This window comes from Symphalangus syndactylus, chromosome 19 (genome assembly GCF_028878055.3).
Source record: "Symphalangus syndactylus isolate Jambi chromosome 19, NHGRI_mSymSyn1-v2.1_pri, whole genome shotgun sequence".
In the NCBI taxonomy this organism is placed as follows: domain Eukaryota; kingdom Metazoa; phylum Chordata; class Mammalia; order Primates; family Hylobatidae; genus Symphalangus; species Symphalangus syndactylus.
In genome coordinates, this window is record NC_072434.2 from 17,687,788 (window position 1) to 17,715,296 (window position 27,509).

Below are 27,509 nucleotides of genomic sequence, written 5' to 3' on the forward strand. Positions count from 1 at the left end.
AAACTTTCAAAGTACTTCTCAGGACTGTAATGATATTATTAACTCTTATAGGCCCAGGGTATCACACAGAGTGCCTGGCATGCGATATCTAAATATGTAGCACACAACTGAGTTGAATAAAAGCTAGAAATCAAAAAGTCTAGAGGCAGCACCAGCGTTGAGGGTATCTTTAAGGTGCTCCCTTTTCCTCTGAGTTCCTCTATGGCCTGCAACTGACACAAGGAACCAGATCCAGGAAATAAGCAATATTTCAACTCCCCCTGCTTAGGGATTGAGTTCCCTCTCCCCTTGACTGTGGGTGCTCACAGGGGTGCTAGGTCAGACCTGAGCTTTTTATGAGCTGTGGGTGAGAACCAGCTGATTAACCCAGCCTTGTAGTAATAGCCCCTCAGTACCAGATTGTGCTAGCGTTATTTGGGGCCAAGAGAAATGCTGGCTCCTGCCTTTCCTTACCAAGGGCCAGGAGCTGGTGACCCGGCTAAAGAATGTGCTTTGCTTGGGGTTTGCATTCCAGGATCGGCTTGGGAGGCCAAGGGCTCAGGTTGCCAGTGGGAGCCAGGCACGGGGCAGGGGGGTGGCAATGGGCAGACCTTTCTCCCACCTCCTTCCTGGGCACACTTCCCATGCCCTGCCCTGCCTGTTCATTCCAAGTGGAGGCAGGGCCAGGAGGAAGACCCTCAGCCCCTTCATAGGGAGCAGCATTTAAATGGAGTGTGAAGTGGCCTAGTATCCACTACCACAAATCCCCACCTGCTGGGGAGTCTTTAACAGCTTACAAAGTATCTCCAAGTTTGGGGTCTTCTTTGAACAATTAGAAACTGAGGGCTGGGAGATCAAGTCACCTGTCCCAGGTCATGTGGCCAGCAAGCAGCAGAGTTGGGTATAGCACCTCATCTCCTGACTTCCATTCCCAGGCTCATTGTACCTCCTGCCACATCTATATCAACAGCTTCTGTACCCCAACATCTAACCAGAAGCCCCGACTTCACAGGTTCAGTGAAGAATCAATAAGATAGTGAGTGTGAAAGGGGGGACACCTGTAAAGATGGGGGTCATTTTTCTTTACTCATCCTTTATTCACAAAGGATCCCAAGTGACTACAACATAATAGAGTGAGTCAGTAGAAAGTACTTGAAGACCCATGGAGGAATCCCATGAAAATTGTCCCCAGTCGCTGGCATAGCTTTCCCCTCTCCACTCCCCAGCATCCACACTTCCCAACTCCACAGCAATGGAAGCAACACATCCTCCGTGACTGGGAAAAGGACACAAGAGTGAAGGGCAGAAAAAGAGAAAAATCTCTGGTTTCGCTACTAACAATGGGGTAAGGAGACCCTTTCTAAAATACTGACTGGAAGTTCTAGACTTTATTTATTTATTTATTTATTTATTTATTTATTTATTGAGATGGAGTTTCACTCTTGTTGCCCAGGCTGGAGTGCAATGGTGCGGTCTCGGCTCACTGCAAACTCCGCCTCCCAGGTTCAAGCAATTCTCCTGCCTTAGCCTCCCAAGTAGCTGGGATTACAGATGCCTGGCTGATTTTTGTTTTTTTTTAGTAGAGACGGGGTTTCACCATGTTGGCCAGGCTGGTCTCGAACTCCTGACCTCAGGTGATCCGCCCAGCTCGGCCTCCCGAAGTGCTGGGATTACAGGCGTGAGCCACTGCACCCAGCCCCTCTAGACTGTAAATCTACACAGATATCCACCCACTCCACCTCCCAACTCTCAGAACAACTTCCTTCAGGTGTTCAGATCTAGCACTAAGAGTTGTTAAGAGGTCCTTTCTTTTCTCTCTCAGATCAGCTCCTTCCTCCCTCCCTTAACACAAAGCTCCAGCCTTCGGCTGTTTCAATGACCACTTCCTAGCTCTGAGCTTATCTTAACTGTCTTCTGTCCCAAATCAGATCAGCTGGAGCTCAGGAAACTCTGATAACCCCTCGCTGTCACACACACACACTAGGCACGCACACACACACTAGGCATGCACACACACTCTTGGGTCTCTGCCAAAATTGGGGGAGGGGACTTGGGAGGACCAGAGCCCAGTAAAGCCCCAGGTAGACTGATAGGAAACCATCAGTCTGACGACCTCACTTCTAATTTCATCCCACAGCAAGCCCAGGAGGTAGTCATTTCAGATGAGAAAAGTATGACACAGAGCAGCTTCGTCTACTTGACACTCTAGGCAAGTCAGGAATCCTCTCTAAGCCAAAGTATGAGGGCTGAGAGTGCTGTTTCTGGAGCCAGACTGGACCCCAGGCAATCTGGCTTCACCACTTGACAGCTCTGTGACCCTGCATAGGCCCCTAATTGCTCTGTGTCTTACTTTCCTCACATGCAATGGGGATATCATAGGCTAGTATCTACTTCATAGAGTTGTAGAAAGGATTGAATTCATGAATACAGGAAATCTAAGGAACAGTGGCTGACACACAGTATGTTAGCTGCATAAAAGAATAATTCTTATTTATACATGAAGTGGTGGAGACTGAGTTATAGTCACAGTCAGTTAGTGGCAGAGCAGAGCCTGAAGCCCAGGTTGCCAGATTCTTGAGCCAAAAACATTATGCCAGCCTGGGGATGCGAGATGGAATGGGGCTCCTAAATGTCCAGTACTGAAGGAATCAGTTACCAGGTGGCAAAAGAAAGCGAGTGGCTGAGATTTCTAATTTTTTTTTTTTTTTTGAGACACAGTCTTGCTCTGTTGCCCAGGCTGGAGTGCAGTGGTGCAATCTCTGCTCACTGCAAGCTCCGCCTCCCGGTTTCATGCCATTCTCCTGCCTCAGCCTCCTGAGTAGCTGGGACTACAGGTGCCCACCACCACACCCGGCTAATTTTTTGTATTTTTAGTAGAGACGGGGTTTCACCATGTTAGCTAGGATGGTCTCGATCTCCTGACCTCGTGATCCACCTGCCTCGACCTCCCAAAGTGCTGAGATTACAGGCATGAGCCACCGTGCCCAGTCCTTGAGATTTTTAATTTGTCCCTGCTTAGATATTGCAGAGAAGTTAAACCAGATTTGAAACAAAACTGAGAGTTGGTTTATCCAAATCTCCTTTTATAGATAAGGAACCACCCCTAAAAGAGAAAGTCTTTGGCCACAGCGTGGTGTGGGTTGGTGGTGGAAGTGGAACTGGACCCCGGCACACCTCGCTCCTGTCTCTCTGCGTGTGCTCTCTCTCCCATTCCAGGATGGAGACAGGGCAAGCTCTTTGGCTTGGGGAGAAGAACTAGCTTCTCCTTCAGTCACATCCCCTCCCAGGCCTGGTCTGTGAATAACATTCGGTTTCTCAGGGTAATTGAGAGTTTGAGGGCTGTTTTCAGTGTTTGCGGCACAAAATTCTCCAAACTTCTGGCAAGACGTACTAGAATTTAGAATTTAGAACCAGGGCTGGCTTAATAAATCTTAGATATTATTATAGCTGTTATTGCAATTACTCAGTCCATATTTGTTGAATGAATGAATGAACAAATGAATGGCTTACTGGAGGAACAAATTGCCTAAGCTGACTTCTGCTTGTGGTCACAGCTTTGGGCATCCCATAAAACATGCTAGGCTTAGTTTGGTCAGAAGAGGGCAGCTTTGAGCTAGGCTTCCCAATTTGCCAGCGACTAACAGGATTTGCATCCCTCTCTTGGAGGGGAGGTAGGGAATACCACAGGCTGTAATTCATCCTCAGGACTCAAGACTCATCTTAGAGATATCTGAGATCTGCCTTACCTGCTCCCAACCCTCACCTGACCCCCATAGCATGGCCTTGGTGCCTCTCACCTCTGCTCCTTCCTGCGCCCTGCTCCCACCGGGACACATCACAGCAGTCCACACTCTGAGCTGCTTTCAAATCCCCTTTTACCAGTCTGGACCCACCCCCACTCCCCTACAGACACACACACAGATTGTGAAGTGTGTAAGGACAAGGACAGACATTTGTTCCCACTTGTTTTCCCAGCACAGCACATAGTAGATCCAATAAACAGCCTTTCCCCCATGATCCCCTCAGACATGGATCAGCCATGGGACATAGGGCTAGGGGGGTAGGCGTCTGCCTTCCTGGAGTCAATAGTGGGGCAGGCAGGATTGAGAGTAGCTTAGCTCAGCCCAGATATCTCAGCACATCCACACATCTGACCATATGACCCAGGAATTCCCCGAGACTGCTGGTGGCAGAGTCCCTGACCAACACGGATTCCCTGTCAGGCACTCTCGCTCTCCCACCAACCAGACCTCCTTTAAGGAATTTGAGATCTGAGTTTCAGCAGCTTAGATCATTTCCGAGTCACATGCTGTTCTGGCTCTGTGTCTTCCTTGCCTACCTGCTGTGATCTTTGGTTACCCATGGCTCCTCACCTAGATGGGAATTCAGAGTGTAGTCAAAGGAAGCTGGAGCAGGGGTGAGAAGGTCCAAGAGGTTGCAGATGATTCCCCCCGACCATGGCCAGATAGCTGGTAATGGACTGGGCCCAATCACATGTAGGTGCTTTTAGTTTCATCTTTGGATTCCATCGCACATCCATTCCTTCAGTTCATAAGCATCTATGGAGCGCCTTTTAGGTGCCTCACAGCACACCGGGTGTTGGGGATACCCGGAAAAAATTACAGGAGTGTAGCTAGATTAAGCCTTAAAAGAAGTATTAAGCTCATCTGTATAATTCTTTCATCTTATGAAGAAATGTTGATTCAGCTGGCCAATTGTCACTTGTCCTTCAGGTCTCAACTTAAAAAGCCCTGGCTTTAGGAACCTGCCCCTGACCAGCCTCCTCCCACCTGGGATACATATCTTAAAGACAATCTGAGCCAGGCGCAGTGTTTTACGCCTGTAATCCCAACACTTTGAGAGGCTGAGGTGGGCAGATCACCTGAGGTCAGGAGTTCGAGACCAGCCTGACCAACATGGAGAAACTCTTTCTCTACTAAAAATACAAAATTAGCCTGGCGTGGTGGCGCATGCCTGTAATCCCAGCTACTTGGGAGGCTGAGGCAGAAGAATCGCTTGAACCTGGGAGGCGGAGGTTGCGGTGAGCCGAGATCGCACCATAGCACTCCAGCCTGGGCAACAAAAGCAAAACTCCGTCTCAAAAAAAAAAGAAAAGGCAATCTGTTCTTCTTCCATCATGGACCCTTCTCCCTCTGTACAGGATTTACTTGTTTATTTCTCACTAGGCTGAGAACATTCCAAAGGCAGGGATCTTGTCACGATTGTATCCCCAGGCTTAGCACCTAGTGGGCACCAGTATTTGTAGAATGAAGTAATTAGTAGAAGGCCACAGAACTGGTTAGTGTCAGAGTCAGGACTCGAACTCAGATCCCCCAACACTCGGCCCTGTGCTTGCTCTTATGTTACCCATGCTTCCTTTTGAGAATCCTAATCATCTGGATAAGCCCCCAGGAATAGAAGCAGATTTCAGAGGGGAAAGGAGATAGCAAGTCAGGGCAACTATCTCTGGGCCTCATCCTATTTGCACAGAAAACCCACAGCAAAAGGGGAGGCTGGTGGAGGGAAGAATGCCAAACCAGCTGCCACCTCCTGTGGCCCTCCAAATTTGGGAGAGATACATTGGTTCCTGTGTAAGATGGATCCTCTCCAGTCACAAAGGAGATAAAGAGCTCCATGGAGGGATGGAGACATCTGTAACTCACACTAGAAAAATAATCAAAGGATCAGTGGAAGTAGAAAAGTGGGCAGCCACTGGGGGTGAGTCCTTCTCCATCCTCAGCATGCCCTGGATACACAGGGGAGGCACCATCCTCCTGAAGGCCTGAGGGGAAGGCTGGCTCCCCAGCGTAGCTGGAATCCATCCAGGGCCCTAAACTGGCTGGCAGAAGGGGTTTCCCTCAGGGAAGGGGATCCAGGTCTATTGTCCTCCATTCTCTTCCTCAGGACCAGGGTCTAAATCCTGCCACTTTGTTACCAGTTGTGTGGCCTTGGACAGAATAATGCTCATTTCACAGGATTAGGTTATCAAGATGGCCAGAGGGGAAGTGTTCCCTCTCTGCCATTTAAAGCAAGAAGGAAAACCTATGGCCATTCTCATTTCACTCTAAATGAGCACTCAGAGTGGAGATTCTGGACCTAGCAACTCCAGTCCTCAAAAACCAAGTCAAACCGGGCGCGGTGGCTCACGCTTGTAATCCCAGCACTTTGGGAGGCCGAGGCGGGCAGATCACGAGGTTAGGAGATCGACACCACGGTGAAACCCCGTCTCTACCAAAAATACAAAAAATTAGCCGGGCGTGGTGGCGGGCGCCTGTAGTCCCAGCTACCCGGAGAGGCTGAGGCAGGAGAATGGCGTGAACCCGGGAGGCAGAGCTTGCAGTAAGCCCAGATCGCGCCTCTGCACTTCAGCCTGGGCGATAGAGGGAGACTCCGTCTCAAAAAAAAATAAATAACCAAGTCAAACCTCATAACCTACCGCCAGTGCTCCTGGCACCAAAATCACAAGAAAACCTTGGGTGGAGCAACTATTTTCAGACTTAGGGGCACAGGTTAGATAGTCGGCATGTAAAAATTTTAAATAAATATGTATCCCTTTGGGTTCTCTCCACTTCCCGCCATAAATAAATTCCACGTCATAAATAAATTCCACCAAGTGGTTGAGGGAATCTACTCAACCTTAGAAGCCCTCTTTTTTTTTGAGACGGAGCCTCACTTTGTTGCCCAGGCTGGAGTGCAGTGGCGCCATCTTGGCTCACTGCAACCTCTGCCTCCTGGGTTCAAGCGATTCTTCTGCATCAGCCTCCGGAGTAGCTGGGATTACAGGCGCTCACCACCACGCCCGGCTAATTTTGTATCTTTAGTGGAGACGAGATTTTGTCATGTTGGCCAGGCTGGTCTTGAACTCCTGGACCTTAGGCAATTCGCCTAAGAAGCCCCCTTTGAGGAAGAAGGAAGAAGTTTCCAGGGCCATTGGATTCCAATATCCAAGTAAGGTTGATCTAACTGAAGACAAGTGAACTCGAACCATAGGACAGCTCTGCACTAACCCTCCCACTAGGCTGGATTCTGCCTCCGTCCCATCCCAGCTCCCTTTCTCCTTTATGGACTTAATGAAGTGGTCGAGCAATTATAGATTTTGGCTTGGGACAAGCAAATTACTCAGGATGAAGAAATACTTTGGTGACCTCTAGTGCCCTCGGATCGCCCCTTGCCAATTGAGAACACAGTACAATAAAACAACAGGGCATTAACCAGGACCAAGCGCCACTCAGAGGCAAGTGCATCTCCAAGGGCCCTCAGAGTAAGCTTCTGGGCCTCAGGCGGCCTCCGCTGGAATCCCCTAGTCCCCATTCCTGGTGGGCGGGGCTCCATTGACACCTTTCTGGACCACGCCGAGGGGGAGGAGGCGGGGCCTGGAGCTCCGGAGAGCCAATGTGGACGGCCGTGGTCACGCGCCGCCGTCGAGCAGGCCAATGGGCACCGGGGGGCGTGTCCAGGGCCTCGGGCTCAGGGCTTTTATAACAACTTGGAATGCTGTGCTTTACTGAGCGCTCAGGTACTGCTGTGGGTCCCCGTCCTGGTGCGGGACCTGTGCCCCTCGCTTCAGCCCTCCCCGCTCAGCCTATTGATTCCCCTGCCGCAGTCGCTCACCTCCTGCTCGCCATGGAGTCGCTGGTTTTCGCGCGGCGCTCCGGCCCCACTCCCTCGGCCGCAGAGCTCGCCCGGCCGCTGGCGGAAGGGCTGATCAAGTCGCCCAAGCCCCTAATGAAGAAGCAGGCGGTGAAGCGGCACCACCACAAGCACAACCTGCGGCACCGCTACGAGTTCTTGGAGACCCTGGGCAAAGGCACCTACGGGAAGGTGAAAAAGGCGCGGGAGAGCTCGGGGCGCCTGGTGAGTGCGGCTCCCTCTCGCGGAGCGGCGCGGGGCGGGCTCGGGCTTGGCCGCCGGCAGGGAGCGGAGGAGGGCGGGCGGGGGCTCGCTAGTTGCTCTGAGGAGAGGCCAGCGTGGTCTTTACCGCGCTGAGCTTGCGGGGCTACTGCGGGGGTGTCCCTGGCAGATGTGTCGGTCCGTGATGGCAGGAACAGTGGTCGCAAACTTGCGAACCCCAGCCAGCAACACCGTACTGCTGTTATGATTGCCAAATAAAAGGGAGGCTGTGGATAGTTGGCGCGGAAAGACGAATCGTGTCGTGTCCTGGGATAAGATGGATGGGACTTAAGTTGAGTTTTGCTGGGAACAGACAGTTCAATAGAGTGCAATGGGAAGAGGAAGTAGAAGGCACTCCATCTTAATAGGTATTTGGTAAATATGTGTGTGGTTGAATGAATGCATGAGGTGTGGAGTTCCCCAACTCCCAAGAATCTGGCAGCCCAGCACACTGGAGCTCTGGCACAGGGGGTGGGTTTTGACATTTAGGTCCTTTCCAGCTCTAAAATTTAGTTGAAGTTTCATTATGATGAGTTTTTGATTCTGGAATATGTGAAACCAGGTCCACTGTACCAGAGACACCTTTCGGTTTGGGGACCTTTTCAAGAACATACCCTGTTAACTTTGGTGCGAGTGTAGGAGTCTAGAAGTCTGCGTGACCTTGGGCAATTTCCTTCATCTCTGTACTTTGTTTCCCCTTTTGCAGAACAGTAGAAAACACAGCCTGCCTCACAAGCTGCTGTGAGGATTGAATAAGATCGAAATATGAACTTATATTGCTCCTGACACATAGAACTTGCAGTGAGAATTTCTGGAAAGGCCAGCCCAGAAAGGATGGCAAATTTGTCAAAAGTTAGTTAGCAGTGGTTAACTGGTTCTCAAACTTGAGTTTAAAGTACATAAGAATCACGTGGGATGTTTGTTTAAAATACTTACATTCTCTGGTTCCACACCCAGAGTAATTTATTCTGAAGGTCTAGGATAGGGCCATATAATGTATATTTTAACAAGTCTTTTAGAGCAGGTGTTTTAGGCATTATTATGTTTTGCCAAATCCAGTTAGGTGCTGGTTGTGAGGGTGTGTGTGTGTGTGTGTGTGTGTGTGTGTGGTTTGCCCTATTGGCTACATCAGCAGTTACTTCCCCAGATTGTGTTTGCTCTTGCAGCCAGTAGCTGGTTTGAAATTCAAGAAGTCATTTCATTGGTGAAGGAGAGTGGATGTTGGAGAAAGGGGTAGATTATGGCCCCATCAATAGGACCGAGTATGTTTTTCCTGCTATCGCCTGGCACAGTCACCAGTTGCCTGCTGCCAGGTTACAGCTATTGGGCAATCATGTACTTCCTGGCTTGCCTTTTCTTTCTCTTTCTACAAAGTGTGAGGGCCGGGTGAGGCTCCAGGCTTGAGGCTGTTGGACCCAGGCTTTGTCAGGGGCTTAGCTGGAAAATAGCTGCTGGTGGCTTGTGCTTCGTGCCTCTTGGGGGTGGGGAGACTGGGTTGTGGGGACTGGGGTGGCCCAGAAACTGAGAAACTGAGATTGAAGTTCAGAGATCCCATCAAGCTCTTGACCCAGGTCACTGTGGGGTGTGTGTGTGGGTGTGTGTGTGGACATGCGTGAGAGAGAGAGTGTAAGAGAGAGATCTCATTTGATTCCAGAATGAGATATACTAGCTTTCAGTTTTCAAACCTCAGTGGATTTAGGCAGGGATTCCAGCTCTTATTACGTCAGAAGATATTCCCTGGCCTCATGCCTCTTGCTCTATGTAGGAAGCCAAGATCAGTAGACGTGGGACCTGCTGTGAACCTCCCTGATCCATAGACCACCCAGTTCTGCAGCTGGGAACTTGCTCAGGGTCTCCTTCTTGGAGAGCAGCTGCCTGCTGTGCTAATGGTTTCTCGATTCTGGAGCATTGCCTCTTCCCCACCCCACCCCACCCCTGCCTCTTGACTGTCTTCCATGAATCCAGAGAGACCTAGTGCCTCAGGATACTTCAGTAGGGGAGAGGGGTGTGGGAGCTTGCCCAAGACCAACCCCAGAATGGATTGAGATTGTTGGTGGGAGCTAGATTCAGAGGAAAGCCTGCTGGGTGACTTCTATCCCAATTTTCTCTCTACCTTTCTAGCACACTTCCCACTCCCAACCTGCCTAGATGGGATTATCAGGGCCAGATGGGATTGGCTGAGGGAAGGGCAGGTGGGTGGAACTAATGGCTGCTCTAGGAGGACATCAAAGGAAAAACAAATATTTGCCCTGGCTCTTCAATACATTCCTGGTATCCAAATGACATTTCCTCCTGGGACTCTCCCAGCTCCCCTGGCCACCCCTCCTCCTAAAGAGAAAAACACATGCTGGGGTCTCTGAAATGGTGGAGTCCACCAAAGCCTTTGGATGATCTGCATGGAAGTCTTACCTCCAAGGGGAACCATGAGGGGCGTGAGTCCACGTGGGTGATGCTCTGGAGCGAGAGTGCTTCTGTCTTTTTTATGTATTGGAGTGCAGTGCAGGATTTCAAAATGTTTGGAAATGACTGAGGTGGTCCAAGTCCTTCATTGACAGAGTAGCTGAGGCCCGGAGAGGGGAAGTGACTTATCCTGTAGCTGGTGAGTGGCATGCCTGCAATATGGGCTCCTGGATGACCAAGTACTGAGTCCTAGACTGGGAGTTGGCCTTGAGATGAGCCCAGGCTTGCCTCATTGTGCTTTGTTATTCCAACAGTTAGCTCCCGCTGCCTTTCCCAGCACTCCAGGCAGTGATTCAGGTGGGAAGAGTCACTGGGAACCAACCCCCACCCTCACATACAGTGACTGTGTCGAAGGATTCTGGGTGGGTGAACTACACTGTATTCCTGGGTTTCAAACCTTGTTGGGGATGCTGCCTAGCTGAGAGTCAAGGCTGCAAGCATTAAATCATGGCTCCATTGCTTACCAGCTGTGCAACCTCTCTGCACCTCAGTTTCCTTATCTGTAAAGTAGGGGTGATAATCATTCCTACCTCGTGGGATTCTCTTAGGATTAAGTAAGATAGCATATGTAAAGTGCTTAGCATAGTATCTGACACACATAGTGTTATTATCCCAGCAAGGCTGGCTTTGATGAAGTCCTGCCCTTCCCTTTCCTGGGGAATCCCTGCGTCCTGGAGGTCTGTCCTACCCTGAGAAAGAGTATGGATTGTGCTTGGCTTTCCTAAGCCAAACCGCTTTGGTTGCTGCTTTGTTCAAAGTCCTCTTCTCTCCTTCTGCCCCAGCTCCAGAGAAGGACTCCTGCCTGGCTGGCTGCCAAGGGCTTGCTTGGCGGGACACTGCCCTCCCAGCTCCCTCTGCACCTGCCTGCTCAGCGGCAGGGAGGGAGGCTGCAGGCCACTCTTGTCCTTGAGCCCCAGCCAAACCACACAAGAAGGCTGGGCAGGGAAGCTCCTTGCCCAGCAACCCGATAGAGAGGGCTGGAGGATGGCAAGGAGGGGGCAGCACAGTATAGAGAGGTGGCTCAGGCTCCCCTCGGAGCCCATTCCTGATCCCTGCCTAACTCTCTGGCTGCTGTGGTGGGATGGTGAGCCACCCCTAGGCCCACCCCCACTCTGCCCAGCCTGGGCCAGCCCAGCCCAACCTCTCCTCTGTTATCTAAATGGGTCATCCCCCAGCTCCTTGCCCTGCCTCCCAGACAGCAGCTGCTCCACAAAAGGCCAGAGAGGAATCAAGGATCTTGGCTCCAGCCCTGGGTGATAACTATGATGAGAGATGCCCAGCTTGCACCTTCTCTCCCTCCACCTGGAACCAGCATCTCTGGATCTTCTTTTTCTAAGACCTTTCTTCCATCCTCTCCTGAATCCAGATCGTTCCTGATCTGAGTCCCTGGGAGGGAGGCAGTGTTTACCAGTTGAGCCACAGCACTTACCTCTCCAGGGTTTTGGCAGAGGAGTGGGCATATTTGTGTATCTGTAAGTGGGGTGGGGTGGCTGGTGATACTACACAGCCTGGCCTAGGGCAAGATATGGGGCATTCCCTTCTCCAGGGATGGGAGGCAGGCAGGGAAATCTCTATGGCTGAGATGGAAGTTTCTCCAGGCACCATCCTTCCATCTTCAATCCTGATTGTGTCTTGTGTTGTGGAACCTTGGAAAAGTCAGTGTGCCTTTCTGGATTTCAGTGTGTGCTGTTTGCAAAATAGAATGAGGAATTAACCCTGCTGCCTTTTCCAGTGTTTAGGACTGCAGGGGCAAGAAAACCACTGAGGCAGAATCAGAAATTATGCTCAAGCAGGCTACTGTGGCCATAGTATGGGGCTGCTTATAATAATACTTGGCTAGCACCTTCCTGGCATAGTAGCAGGTGGCCCATTTCTGAAAAAGTTCAGCATAGAATTCTAGAGTTTGGAAGGGTGCATAGAGATCCTGATGTGCAAATTCGTGAATGGCTCTTTCTTTTCGGCCTTTGCTCAAACCTTTCTTTCTGCCTGGAATGCCCTTGTTGCCCCTCCCTAGCCCACCTCCCTTGGCTTAGCAAACCTTACTCATCCTTCAAAGTCGAAAGCAGTTTTTCTCCCAGAGGTGGTTTTCCCTGCTCCTCCTATAGGCAAAGGAAGTTCTCTCCAGTGCTCTTGGAGCCTCTCTGCAGGCAGGGACATCAACTGCCACATTTATCACAATAGAATGGAGTTTATTTAATTGTCAGTCCTCCCACTGGACTGTGGGACTGTCCACTTTTTATCTGAATCCCTAACACCTAGCACAGTGCCAGCCAGGCACATAGTAGGCACTCAGCAGATGATTGGAGAATAAATATCCTTTCGTTTTTCAGATGAGGACATGAAAACCAGCCAGATGAGTTAACCAAACTTATCTGGTCAAGTGACTTATGTTGAGTTGCATAACTCGATAGGGGCAAATAAGGATTCGATTCCTGGGCTCTTGATGCCACCTCCACTAATCAGATGTTCAAGTTTACGTTATTATCATTGAATCTGGTTTTCCTTCCCCTTCTGAGTAGGGTGGCCATATATTGTATTACCTAAACTTGGATACTTTGGAGAGTAAAAGGGGCAATATTAGTAATTAGACCAAGACTGTCTCAGGCATGTGGCCTTCCTGCCTCTGGGTGATTGGTTCAGCAATTGTTACCCTCTTCCTTGATGTTAGTCATTTTATTTTTTTTAAGACAGAGGCTCGCTCTGTCACCCAGGCTGGAGTGTAGTGGTGCAATCTCAGCTCACTGCAACTTCTGCCCCCCGGGTTCAAGCAGTTCTCGTGCCTCAGCCACCGAGTAGCTGAGGTTACAGGAATGCATCACCAGGCCCAGCTAATTTTTGTATTTTTAGTAGAGATGGGGTTTCACTGTGTTGGCCAGGTTGGTCTTGAACTTCTGGCCTTGAGTGATTTGCCCGCCTCGGTCTCCCAAAGTGCTGAGATTATAGGCATGAGCCACTGCGCCCAGCCTAATCAACGTATTTTTATTCTAGAGAATAGTTGCCTATCTTGCAGATGAGAACAAAGGTCCCTAAAAATTAGTCCTTATAACCGAAGTGGACTTCACCCATGTCTAGGAAGAAGAGGAGAAAATCTCACCTGAGCACTGCTCCCATCTCAGTCAAAGATCATCAGCCCAGTGACTTAACTAGTAAATATTTGCAATTTATGTTCACCAGTAAACAATTGTTGAACGCTTTCTCTATGCTGAGCTCTGTCTAGGACTGAGCTGTTGCTCTAATTTACTTTGACAGGCTAGCCAGCAGATAGCTAGAGCCCTCTCCTGTGGGGCCAGGATAGGCTGGGGATCAGTGGCCCAGCCCCACCAGAGCGGTGTGATACATGGCTCTTTTTGTCTGCCACCTGCTTGAAGACTGATGGAGGCCTGATGACATAACTTGTTTGCTTCCTGGAAAGTGCCAGCCGTACTGTGATCTCCTGGGACCTAATATGGATACCTGGTGGGTCCCTAACTTACCCCCTGATGCCAGAGCACAAACTTGCAGGAGGCTGGAACTGTTCAATGAGGATTAACAATTCTGATGTAGAATCATGGGCTTCTGGAGTTGAAAGAGATGGATCTTGGGGTTCAAGTTGTGCACTCTCCCTCATGCAGAGACTCCTCCCAGCCCCTCTAACACCCCTTTCTCCTTTTTTTGAACCTCATTTATTTTAGGCCTTGTCATCTTTCGAGTTTTGCCCCCTAAGCCTATGATGATTTATTTCACTATTGTATCTGCGAGTACACAACTGTACGTCCAAGATGTACCTATGTGTACATCTTAAGTTCTGAAATAGTTTTGATTATCTAGATATGGGATTTGTGTTTATATATGATTAATCGTTTTGCTCTTTATGGACCTTTATCTTTCAAGAGCTCATAGAACTTTATCCATTGTTTTATTTTAAACAAAGAATTTTAGAGAGAAAATAACTTGTCCATAAAATCTCCCCTTCAGAGAGAGGAAAAAGGGTATGGAGGCGAGAGGTGTGTGGGACTGATACTCCAAGTTGAATCCAGGAGAGAGAGGTACCTCCTAGTTAAAGGAGGATTCAAGCCCTCTCTACATCTACCCCTGGCCCCCTGCCCAATTCCAAGCCCAGGTTTTTGTTTTTGTTTTTGTTTTTTGCTTAGCTCACTAGGGAGAGATGGATGGTTTGGAGCAAAAGGGGGATAGCCCCATCGCATCCCCTGCAGCTGCAGCAGGGGCCTCTCCAGCATCTTGGGGAGGAGGCTCCATGGTGACCATCCCTCCTGCCTGCCATTGTCCTCCCTGCCCTGCTCAGGAAGGGCCCGAGAGCAGGGCCTCCCCTCTTTCAAAGATGAAGCTCTGGGGGAGGAGTGGGGTGGAGGGCACGCCATCCCTGGCCCGTTGCCGGGGTGACCGGGCCAGGGCATTGTGAGCGGCTCCTCTTACGGGATTAGGGCTGTTCCGCATTCTTGTCCGATGGAGAACACAGGCCGGCAGGGCCTGCTGCCCCTGCAAGCCAGAAGCCATTGTCTGCCTCCAGAGCCCTGTGAAAGGGTGGATTAGAGGCTCCTCCCCTCAAGCAGGGGTTTCCTTTTTTCTGTCTCCCTTTGAATCTTGAGGGGAGGCAAACCCTCCTGGGAAATTGAACAAGGAGCTGTTTACCACAGTCTAGGTCTTCAGATTTCTCACAACTTGCCTATCTCCCATAAGAGGAAGTCTCGTATTTACCATTTGCGTCCTTGGGCAGCACTTGCCAGGAACTAGCCGGCCCTGTGACACCCCACCCCCACTCTGCTCCCGCCTAGCCCTGCAGCCTCTGAGGGCCCCGTGGCATCTGTACAGCTAATTTCATAGACTCAGAGCAGGAAAGCCCCTCAGATCTCTTAGTTAAACCTGTTTGTTTCACAGAAAAAAAAAAAAAAAAACCCGAGGCTCTGAGAAGGGGTGGGACTCGCCTAGGGGGACAGTGACAGACTCCCCAGGCAGCATCTCTCCCCAGCTCCGTGCCTCAGGCCCTGCTCTGTGGTATTTTCTGGGGTTTTGTCCAGGAGCTGCTGCTGAGGAGGGTGGAGCAGAGAGGGACCGAGACCCTTGGTGGCTCAGAGCTTTGCTAGCTGCACCTCGGCAGCCCTCTTTCCATTTCTTCCTGCCTCACTCCACCTTTCCAAGCACTTTGGGAAGCCAAGTCTGGAGGATCGCTTGATCTTCCACCACATACTGCCTGGAGGGTTTAGTCCTCATGTGGTGTTTCTCGTCTTGCTAGGCTAAGATAGCAAGCCCTGAGATAGCAAGCAACTGTTGAGTTGTTTGTTGTCAGGGGAGGAACATTTCTTAACTGGACTGAATAGACTGATGTTTGGGGGCTTTTTTTTTTTTTTCATAATTTTGGGACCAATTTTTTAAAACGTGGTAAAACATACATAATATAAAAGTTACCATTTTAAGTGTACCAGTAGTGTTAAATTTAACGTTGTTGTAAACCAATGTCCAGAATTCTTTTCATCTTACAAAACTGAAACTCTATACACATTAAACACCACCTCCCCATTTCCCCTCCCCCAGTCCCTGGTAACCACCGTTCTGTTAATACTTTCTGTCCCTATGAATTTGCCTATTCCAAGTACCTCATTTAAGTGGGATCATACAATATTGATCCTTGCGTGTGGCTTATTTCACTTAGCATAATGTTTTCAAGGATCATCCATGTTATAGCATGTGTCAGAATTTCATTCCTTTTTATGGTTGAATAACATTCTATTCCATCCTATGGACATACCACATGTAGTTTTTTCCTACATTTCTTTTTTTATTTTTTTCTAGACAGGGTCTCACTCTGTCGCTGGCTCACTGCAACCTCTGCCTCCTGGGCTCAAGCAATCCTCCCACCTCAGCACATGCCTATAGCTGGGACTACAGGCATGTGCCACCATACCTGGCTAGATTTTGAATTTTTTGTACAGACAGGGTTTCACCATGTTGCTCAGGCTGGTTGCGAACTCCTGGCCTCAAGTGATCCTCCTGACTTGGCTTCCTAAAGTGCTTGTATTACAGGCTTGAGCTACTGCACCCAGACGTATCCCTACTTTTCTTGATGGACATTTGCGTTGTTTCCACTTTGTGGCTAGGGACTGATTGCTTATAGCAAGTTACAGTACTGGAGCAGAAAAAGTACCAAACTCAGAATCAGATGGCCAGTAGTTGAATCCACTTGCACCAGTTAGTGACCGTATGACTGAGCACATCATCTAACCTCTCTGGGTCCCAGTTTCTTCACCTGTAAAGGGTATTGATGATGCTTTTTGTGCCCACCTCCCAAGGTTGTTGTGAGGGCCAATCCATTTACTAATGCAACAAGGAGTTACTCTGTGCCTACTGTGCATCAGGCACTGTGGTTAGCATCAAGAATTCAGTGGTGAGCAAAACTGGCTGGTCCTTGTCCTCATGGTGCAGATTGGCACATTTGCTTTATAAATCATAAAGCATCAGCCTTGCAAACGCAGGTTTTTACCTTCCTTGTCTACTGTAGACTATGAATAAGGAGGTGACTGGTCCGTATTCCTTCCTGCTGTATGGATCATGTGCACTCAGCTCAGGTGAGATCTTTTTCTAAAGTGCGCTCCAGCCTCCTACCCTGGTGAAGGATGGAGTGGCTTCTCTGGGTGTACTCTGTGGCCTTTATAGCAGCTACAGGCAAACCACCAGGACCAGGGCCCCTAGAGTGCCCTCTGTCAAACCTTTTCCTGCCAAACCTTTCTCCTCACTCTCCTGCATTCTGTTCCCAGGTGGCCATCAAGTCAATCCGGAAGGACAAAATCAAAGATGAGCAAGATCTGATGCACATACGGAGGGAGATTGAGATCATGTCATCACTCAACCACCCTCACATCATTGCCATCCATGAAGGTATAGTGGGCCCTTAAAGCTGGAAGTTGGGAGTCTGTGTGTGTGCATGTGTGTGTTCACGTGTGTGTACATGTGTCAGAAGAAACAACATAAAGAAGTAAAAAAATATGGGCTCTAGAGAAGGGCAGGAGCTGGATTTGAAACTCAGCTGTATGACTTTGCACAACTCATTGAATTTAGTCTCTGGGCCTCAGTTCCTCATTTATAAAATGGAGTAATCCCGTCTACATCACAGTGTGGTTGCAAAGATCAAACAGTTTATGTCATTGAATGCTCCACTCATGGGAGGTACTCAAGGAATTGCAGGGTTTTTTGTTGTTAGAATTTGGTTTTCCCTACTTGAACACTACCTTCCTAACCTAGTGAGCTCCTTAGCAATCTGGGGGAGGCTGAAACATACATAGACCTGCACCTGTCTCAGGTGCGTGGGTGCTATTCTTCATGTGTCCCAAGAGCCAGACCTCCTAGAGTCTGACCTGGGCTCTGAATCATTCCTGCCAGAGGGCTGGCTCCTACCTCTCCTTGTCTTTCTTGGCCTCCTCTTCTCTGACATCAGTGCTGATTTCACCACTCCAGCTGCCCTCCTCCCCATGACCCAGACAACAAAGTGAGCAAGAGAGAGTGACGAAGGAAAGATGGAGAGCCCTCTCCTACACACACCTGCCGGCGTCGAGCCTTTACATAATATCAGTTAGATGAGAAGTGAGGGATAGCAACAGGAGGGAAGAAAGGGAGCCTGTAGCTCTGCCCTTTGTCTGTATATTCCTGGTGGGGAAAAAAATAGAGCAGTCTCTGCTCTTGGGTGGTATTCATAGAAAGATTAAGGGTAGAGCCTTAGGGGTAGAGCCTTAAGACACAGCCCTGTGGCTTGAGTCTATCCCATGAAGAGCCAGGCAAGTGGCTGAGAAGGCTAATTGTATCTCTGTGTGCTTCCCTCGGGGAAGAGTGAGGAGATGACAAAGTATTGGTTAAGCCAGGCTGAGTGTGGTGATTGGAGTGTGTGTGTGTATATATATATGTGTGTGTGTGTGTATGAATTCTGCCTTACACCCATATCTCCAGCTAGGCTGAGTGTGGTGATTGGTGTGTGTGTGCATGTGTGTGCATGTGCATGTGTGTGTGAATTCTGCCTTACACTCATATCTCCGGCTGGATCTGGGAACTGAGCGCTGCAGCTCAGGGTATGGCTTCTCTGGCACCTTCGGATTCAACAGACATAAGAACATCATAGTTACTGTGTGTCTGGAGGGGCTCCCCCAAATTCATCCCCTTCCTGCTACAGGCTTCAAGGGATGTGAGGTAGTGGGTGTGCCTCAGTCCTGGGAAATGACCTCTAACCTAGCTGTTCTCCTAAATATGCCCTGGCTGGCTTTTGACTCCCAATTTTATGGCACAAAGTTTGCATGCGCCCTTGCAGAGATGATGAGAGCCATAGGGGTGGAGTCTCAGCCAGGCATCCCCAGGAGGCTGAGCCTCCACAGATAAGGGCCATTTACTCCTGTCCCCCTGGAAAAAAGGACAGTCCTCCTGGCCATGTATCCAATTCCCTGGAAGCTGGGACTCCTCTAGGGAGAAGCCTCTTCACTTCACTCCTTCTCAGAGCCTAGACAGCATTAGCTCTGGGGCAGGCCAAGCAAGCCAAACTCATAGGACCCGTTTGACACAAAGATGCAATGTCATGGACATACATGTTCTAACACACACCAGGCAGAAGGGCCAGTTGGGTGAACCAGCCACTCCCTACCTAGTCTTCAAGTGGCAAGAGGGCCACTCCTACCCCGAGAGATGAGCCAGCTGGGATGAGGTGGCTGCCAGGAACCCAGCCAGTCAATTAATTACCAAATATGTATTGATTGCTTCTGTGTACAAGGCCTTATGCTTGAGGCCCTGCCCTGGATCCTCTGGATGGAAGTCAGAGATGGTGATGGATATCTCAGCTCTCCCTGGTGCTTTATAGTTCATGATCCACTTTAATATACTTTTATTCCCTCTTCTGATTCTCAAGACAGACATTATTATTGGCCTTATTTTTCAAATGTATGCATGAGGGCACTGATTATAAACATAACTGTGGCCGGGCGCGGTGGCTCACGCCTGTAATCCCAGCAGTTTGGGAGGCCAAGGCGGGCAGATCACACGGTCAGGAGTTCAAGACCAGCCTGGCCAACATGGTGAAACCCCGTCTCTACTAAAAATACAAAAATTAGCCTGGCATGGTGGCGCGCACTCTTCATCCCTGCTACTCGAGAGGGTGAGGCAGGAGAATCACTTGAACCTGGGAGGTGGAGGTTGCAGTGAGCCGAGACCACGCCACTGCACTCCAGCCTGGGTGACAGAGCGAGACTCTGTCTCAATAAATAAACAAATAACCGTAGGTACCATTTATCGAGTGCTTGTTTATATGTCAGACCTATACCAGCTTGCTCAGCCAGCCCTGTAACTGCAGCTGACTTTTTATGTTTCTCACCCCAGCCCTGTGAGGTTGCCTTATTATCCTGCTTTTCAAATGAGGAAACTGAGGCACAGTGGTTTAATGACTTGTCCAAGATCACCCAGCAAACCTGCATTCTTACTCATGTATCTAGAAGAGATTTGCCCAAGGCCACAAGGTGAAAAAGTACCAGGTTCTTGAACCAAGGAGCCTGGCCTTTCATTCCCATCTAGTGACGTCTCTGCCTTCCTGAAAGGGCAGGGTCATTTTCAGAATTCCCAAAAGCCTGAACTTCCAAGGAGGCAGAGGATGAGCCAGTGTCTTTGGCCTTAACTCATGGCTCCTGGAAGATGCTGAGAACTTCCAAGGCCCTTCTTCTGCCCTTATTTGCCACCGTACAGCCCCATTAGCAGATATCCCTGGAGGGGGGTCCTGTCTGGTTTGGGGCCTAGGGTGAGGGAGGAGTGAGTCACCCCCAGTGGAGAGCAGTGCAGTGTGGGAGGGCCTGACATTCCTTGCCTTGCTCTGCCCAGTGTTTGAGAACAGCAGCAAGATCGTGATCGTCATGGAGTATGCCAGCCGGGGCGACCTTTATGACTACATCAGCGAGCGGCAGCAGCTCAGTGAGCGCGAAGCTAGGCATTTCTTCCGGCAGATCGTCTCTGCCGTGAACTATTGCCATCAGGTGAGCACCTACCTGCTCCAGCCATGTTCTCAGTGGGTGGTCCCACGGGATCTAGGTCTGTTTTGGACCAGAGAGGTTCCATGACTTGTCCAGGATCACACAGAAACAGAGGCAAAACTAGATTCTGGACTCTCAGGGAAATGTCAGTGTCTCTGACTTCGAGTCCCTTCCCCGGGGATAGAAGGGCCTGTGATTTCTTGCAGCACATACCAGTAAAGATGGGCATTCCCAGCCTAACTGTGCTCAAGCCCACTTGGCTCCCTTTGTGTTTACCTCGGTCTCCAGACTGGGCCCCTCATCATCTTCCCTTCCCTGGTGACCTTCCCCTGACTGCCCCCTCCTTCTTTCAGAACAGAGTTGTCCACCGAGATCTCAAGCTGGAGAACATCCTCTTGGATGCCAATGGGAATATCAAGGTGAGTCCCACTTCTTATTTCTAGAAGCCTCCTTGCCCACCCCAGCTTTTCTGCACTGTCCCCAGCTAAGTAGCTCTAAGCTCTTGGTGGATTCCTGAAGGAGCTGAGCAAAGCTGACCTTCATTGGTACTGGTAGGGACCTCAGCCATCATCCATTCCAACACCTCATTGTGTGGATGGAGAGCTGGAGCCTCAGCTGAGGGGTGCTTTGCACAAGATCATACAACTAGCGTGTGGCTGAGCCTGGACTAGAACCAAGATCTTCTGACTCCCAGATCAGTGCTCCTTTGATGTCATAAGGCTGACAGGAGTCTAGATCTAAGGTCAGGTTTGCTACAACCTTGGGACAGGCCCAGCCTGAGTTCTTCTCGTGTATGTACACACTTGCATAGACGCACACATGCATGCTTTAATCTGCTACAATTAGATAGCCCTTTGGAAACTTCCCACAGATGAAGGACTCCAGCTCCAGCTTCCTGCTTTCTGCAGCTGCTAGATTTCCATGCTTAAGTAGTTAAATTTAGGCATGGAGAAGTTCATGTTGATGGGATAAACTGAGATCTCAGGGCTGGAGGAAGAACATGGCACAGGGAGGCTGGTCCCTGCAGGCACCTGGGAAGGTGACACTGCACTCTGACCCTCTTCAGAATCTTCCTGAACCCAGGACATAGTCTCTTCCAGCGGCTCTTGACCTGTACCCTGAGGTGCCCTGGTACTGAGTTCATTCCCTCTTACCAGCCAATTCCCGGAGCAGGTGGGGCTCTCTTTGATGCTGACCAGAAGGGAGGGAAGCCAGAGCCAGTAAACCCGCATAATCAGGCACAAACATGGATAGGCATGAACTTTCCTGTCTGTACCAATCATGTGCTTCATTATGGGCTTCAACTGGTAACTGCTTGATAACAGGCCAATAAAACCATAAACAAAGGAGCCAGAGTTTCATAAACAGCCCCTCCCCACCCTGAACACACATAACCCTCTGATGGGGTGAAGAAGTGGGGAGCACCAGGGCATGGCCTCAGCCTCTAACTGAGGATAGGTGGGAAAGGGTCTCTCTGGGCAACGAGACGATGGGGTTGGGTTCTCAAGCCCTCAATATCAGATGATTCAGGGAGTCCTGGGCTGTAACCACAGCCCTGACGTTTGTTCTGCCCTCATTATTGCTTCTTAGCTACATTGGGCTGACCCCAGATTCCTGCCACCAAGTTCTTGCCCAGGTGTGCACACAGGAATGAGCCCTTTGCTAGGAAGGGCAGCTCAAGTCTTACGTGGTTCATTGGTTATAGGGCTTGCTTGTTCCTGAGGGCCATGACATTATCACGAGGTGCTGGCTTTCCCCCTCCATCTGGCTGACCCTCCTTTCCATCACTAAACATCCTTAGAGCCTCATGCAGGGTCTCACCTGGGCTAGCAGCTGCAGGAGAGGTGGGGGCAAGAAGGTCAGCATGGGAGTGTACAGTGTGTCTGGAAGGCAGATCTAATGAGCAGGGGCTCCAGGGAGGCATTGGAAACTCTAGGCTTCTAGAAGAAGGAGATGGGAGACTTTCCAAGGGATATGGGCATGGGAGAGCATCTCTGTAGTAGAATGCCATGTGAGCAAAGTGGTCTGGGGAGCAGTGAGGATCCTGGAGCCCCCGCATACCTCTGCCTAGATGCTCCTTATTGACACAGCTCCTCAGGGTTCGTTCTTCCAGGGCCTGAGCTATGCTGACAGTGCTCAGTGTAGGATAGGGGTCATGGGGACCCTTTCCTTCTATTGGAGCCTGGGTTTCCCCAGGGTCTGGAGAAGGGCGGGCCAAGAGCTACAGAAAAACCCAGGCCTTGACATGATCTGTGCCCATGTTTGACTCAATGCTGCAGATTGCTGACTTCGGCCTCTCCAACCTCTACCATCAAGGCAAGTTCCTGCAGACATTCTGTGGGAGCCCCCTCTATGCCTCACCAGAGATTGTCAATGGGAAGCCCTACACAGGCCCAGAGGTAAGTGGCCACCCTCCCCTGCCAGCCTGCCTCAGATGTTTACTATGACTTTAGATCCTGGGAGATTGATGGGCTAGTTTTCTCATTATTCACATTTTCAGAGCACAAAACTCAAGCCTCCCAAAAAGTAGTAACTTGCCAGATGTCTAGCCAGGAGTGGCAAAACTAGAACTAGGCCGGGCACAGTGGCTCACGCCTATAATCCCAGCACTTTGGGAGGCCGAGGTGGGTGGATCACTTGAGGTCAGGAGTTCGAGACTAGCCTGGCCAACGCGGTGAAACCCCGTCTTTACTAAAAAAAAATACAAAATTAATGGGGCTTTGTGGCACACACCTGTAATCCCAGTTACTTGGGAGGCTGAGGCAGGAGAATCACTTGAACCTGGGAGGCAGAGGTTGCAGTGAGCCAGGATCATGCCACTGCACTCCAGTCTGGGCAACAGAGCAAGACTCCATCTCAAACAAACAAACAAACAAACAAAAAAACAAACCCCTAGAACTAGAACTTAGGTCTCCTGACTCCTAGGTTAGTTCTTTGCCTCCCTCACCTTCCTCGTTCCTGTTACCTTTCCCAGCACCCAGTCCAGCCTCCCGAGAGTGATGTGGAGATGATATCTGTCACAACCACCCCTTCCCCAGCCCAGAAGAGATGACCTGGCTATAGCTCTTGTTCGAGTGGCTATCCCTCCCAGGGAATGCGATTGACAACATCTCAGCCCCCTTCTGCAGCATCCCCGTTTTGGCCCCTGGGTAGGAGAGGTGGGTCGTCCTCAGGTGTGCTGGCCTCTGAGTTCTCCAGCATGTAACATTTTCCCATCTGGTATGGGCATCCCTGCTGACCTCCCCCGTCTCTCTCAGGTGGACAGCTGGTCCCTGGGTGTTCTCCTCTACATCCTGGTGCATGGCACCATGCCCTTTGACGGGCATGACCATAAGATCCTAGTGAAACAAATCAGCAACGGGGCCTACCGGGAGCCACCTAAACCCTCTGGTGAGTGAGAGGTGTGGGCGTTCTTATCCAGGCCTGGGGTGTCCTTCACTCATTCCTAAGGCAGGAACTACGCAGTGGCAGTGAAGTCAAAAGGGCAACAGTCCATCATGGCCCATGGTTGGTTAGGGTACCCTCCACCGTATGTCCAATGTCGAGACCTCTGGGGAAGGAGGGGATAGCTCTTTCTTCCCCACAGGGGCATGCTTGATTATATTTGGGAAGTGGTTCCTAAGGTCTCACTTAGATCTTCTTTGCTACAGTTGTCTCATTTCCTATTGCTTTTGTTCTCATCCTCAGAAATCTTTTTGTCCTTCACTATGACTCAGAAGGCAGGAAGAAGGGTGTGAGAGCCCCAGTTTACCCTGAACACGGTCTCTACCTTCAGAGGGTTGAATTTCAATGGAGAGAGAGAGGATAGACACCAACATACACACAAGGGCTCATGAAGGGGTCACAGTCCTGAGGGGTCAGAGGACAGAGAGGCAGCTAGAGGAGTCAGTCCAGGAACTCTGGACTGGGGAGGTGTCCTGGGCCAAGGCATGTATAGAGCCCTAGGTTGGAAGGGACGCATCCGACCCAGGAGTATGCAGTGTCTTAGCTCAAAAGGGGATGAGTTGGGGACAGGGAACAGGGAGTGCCTATTCTGGGAGCTGCCAAACTGAAGCACCTGCCTTTTGTCTTCCAGATGCCTGTGGCCTGATCCGGTGGCTGTTGATGGTGAACCCCACCCGCCGGGCCACCCTGGAGGATGTGGCCAGTCACTGGTGGGTCAACTGGGGCTACGCCACCCGAGTGGGAGAGCAGGAGGCTCCGCATGAGGGTGGGCAGTCTGGCAGTGACTCTGCCCGCGCCTCCATGGCTGACTGGCTCCGGCGTTCCTCCCGCCCCCTCCTGGAGAATGGGGCCAAGGTGTGCAGCTTCTTCAAGCAGCATGTACCTGGTGGGGGAAGCACCACCCCTGGCCTGGAGCGCCAGCATTCGCTCAAGAAGTCCCGCAAGGAGAATGACATGGCCCAGTCTCTCCACAGTGACACAGCTGAGGACAATGCCCATCGCCCTGGCAAGAGCAACCTCAAGCTGCCAAAGGGCATTCTCAAGAAGAAGGTGTCAGCCTCTGCAGACGGGGCACAGGAGGGCCCTCCAGAGCTCAGCCCAATCCCTGTGAGCCCAGGGCAGGCTGCCCCCCTGCTCCCCAAGAAGGGCATTCTCAAGAAGCCCCGACAGCGCGAGTCTGGCTACTACTCCTCTCCCGAGCCCAGTGAATCTGGGGAGCTCTTGGACGCAGGCGACGTGTTTGTGAGCGGGGATCCCAAGGAGCAGAAGCCTCCGCAAGCTTCAGGGCTGCTCCTCCATCGCAAAGGCATCCTCAAACTCAATGGCAAGTTCTCCCAGACGGCGTTGGAGCTCGCGGCCCCCACCACCTTCGGCTCCTTGGATGAACTTGCCCCACCTCGACCCCTGGCCCGGACCAGCCGACCCTCAGGGGCTGTGAGCGAGGACAGCATCCTCTCCTCTGAGTCCTTTGACCAGCTGGACTTGCCTCAACGGCTCCCAGAGCCCCCGCTGCGGGGCTGTGTGTCTGTGGACAACCTCATGGGGCTTGAGGAGCCCCCCTCAGAGGGCCCTGGAAGCTGCCTGAGGCGCTGGCGGCAGGATCCTTTGGGGGACAGCTGCTTTTCCCTGACAGACTGCCAGGAGGTGACAGCGACCTACCGACAGGCACTGAGGGTCTGCTCAAAGCTCACCTGAGTGGGGTAGGCATTGCCCCAGCCCGGGCAGGCTCTCAGATGCAGCTGGCTGCACCCTGAGGGGGAGATGCCTTCTCCCCCACCTCCCAAGACCTGCATCCCAGCTCAGAAGGCTGAGACGGTTTGCAGTGGAGCCCTGGGCAGGGCTGGATGTGGGAAGTAGGCAAATGAAATGCGTCAAGGGTTCAGTGTCTGTCTTCAGCCCTGCTGAACGAAGAGGATAAAGAGAGGGGAACGGGAATGCCCGCGGCAGAGTCCATGTTGCCTGTTTTGTGTACGTGGAGGGGCCACAGAGACCTGGAAAGAGAACTCTCCCAGGGCCCATCTCCTGCATCCCATGAATACTCTGTACACATGGTGCCTTCTAAGGACAGCTCCTTCCCTACTCATTCCCTGCCCAAGTGGGGCCAGACCTCTTTACACACACATTCCCATTCCTACCAACCACCGGAACTGGATGGTGGCACCCCTAATGTGCGTGAGGCATCCTGGGAATGGTCTGGAGTAACCCTTCCTTATTTTTATTTTTTTTTATTTATTTATTTTTTTGAGACGGAGTTTCGCTCTTGTTGCCCAGGCTGGAGTGCAATGGCGCGATCTCAGCTCACCTCAACCTCGCCTCCCAGGTTCAAGCGATTCTCCTGCCTCAGCCTCCCTAGTAGCTGGGATTACAGGCGCCTGCCACCATGCCCAGCTAATTTTGTATTCTTAGTAGAGACAGGGTTTCTCCATGTTGGTCAGGCTGGTCTCGAACTCCAGACCTCAGGTGATCCACCTGTCTCGGCCTCCCAAAATGCTGGGATTACAGGCATGAGCCACTGCACCTCACCTAACCCTTCCTTATTTAGCCTAGGAGTAAGAGAACACAATCTCTGTTTCTTCAATGGTTCTCTTCCCTTTTCCATCCTCCAAACCTGGCCTGAGCCTCCTGAAGTTGCTGCTGTGAATCTGAAAGACTTGAAAAGCCTCCGCCTGTTGTGTGGACTTCATCTCAGGGGGCCCAGGCTCCTCTGGACTCCACCTTGGACCTCAGTGACTCAGAACTTCTGCCTCTAAGCTGCTCTAAAGTCCAGACTATGGATGTGTTCTCTAGGCCTTCAGGACTCTAGAATGTCCATATTTATTTTTTTGTTCTCGGCTTTGTGCTTTAGGAAAAGTGAATCTTGCTGTTTTCAATAATGTGAATGCTATGTTCTGGGAAAATCCACTATGACATCTAAATTTTGTGTACAGAGAGATATTTTTGCAACTTTTTCCACCTCCTCCCACAACCCCCCACACTCCACTCCACACTCTGAGTCTCTTTACCTAATGGTCTCTACCTAATGGACCTCCGTGGCCAAAAAGTACCATTAAAACCAGAAAGGTGATTGGAAGCAGGCCCTGCTGTTCTCTTTGGTGATTGAGGTGGGGAGGGATGGTGCTGAGCAGGTTTTTGAGCTTTCTCCTAATACTCGTTACCCTAGGCTGCCAGGGATGGGAAATAGAAATACTGCCGAATCAAAACAAACGTGAGCTCAGTAGCTCTGGCCTGACCCTATTAAGCACACAGGTGGGAAGGCCCTGGGCCCAGGGTCCCAGTTGCTCTTCTGGCCTTTGGCACTAAAGTAGAAGTGGATTTGGCAGATTATCCCACCCTGCCCCCACCACCTGCCTCCTTCTCCTCCCACCCCTGCTCCTGTCTGCTTGAGCCCTGCTCCTGCTGCGTAAAGACACCCCCACAGCCTTTATTCTCTCCCTCCTAGGAAATCCCCTTTACTCTGGTGCTAGGCAGCTTTTCCCCCCTCCATCCTCACTGCCCGACTCCTAGAGAAAGCAAAGAATGCCTGGAATGTCCACCCCCACCATACGCCAACTCCCTCAGCCCCCTGCAGAGCATTCCCCACACGCCTGCTCCATTGAGAAACTCCCAGGCTCCGAGGGCTGGGGATGAAAGGGAGGATGAGGACAAAGTGCCGGCCAGCAGCCGGCTGGCTCTGGCTTCAGGCAGCCTCCCTCCCCCACCCCGACCCACTCTGGTAGTCACAGGAGGCCTCCAAACGTCCCCAGCTCTGGCTCC

The 27,509-nt window shown here is 50.9% G+C and overlaps 1 protein-coding gene across 1 annotated transcript; it reads left to right on the forward strand.

The window, feature by feature from the left end:
* Positions 1-7,428: 7,428 nt before the first annotated feature.
* Positions 7,429-26,826, forward strand: NUAK2 (NUAK family kinase 2). Its single transcript, XM_055234802.2, has 7 exons — positions 7,429-7,833; positions 17,079-17,199; positions 20,164-20,315; positions 20,666-20,731; positions 22,592-22,711; positions 23,570-23,702; positions 24,388-26,826. Exons 1-7 carry the CDS (start codon positions 7,471-7,473, stop codon positions 25,449-25,451), a joined length of 2,019 nt encoding a protein of 672 aa, XP_055090777.1. The 5' UTR covers positions 7,429-7,470; the 3' UTR covers positions 25,452-26,826.
* The last annotated feature ends 683 nt before the right edge of the window (positions 26,827-27,509 follow it).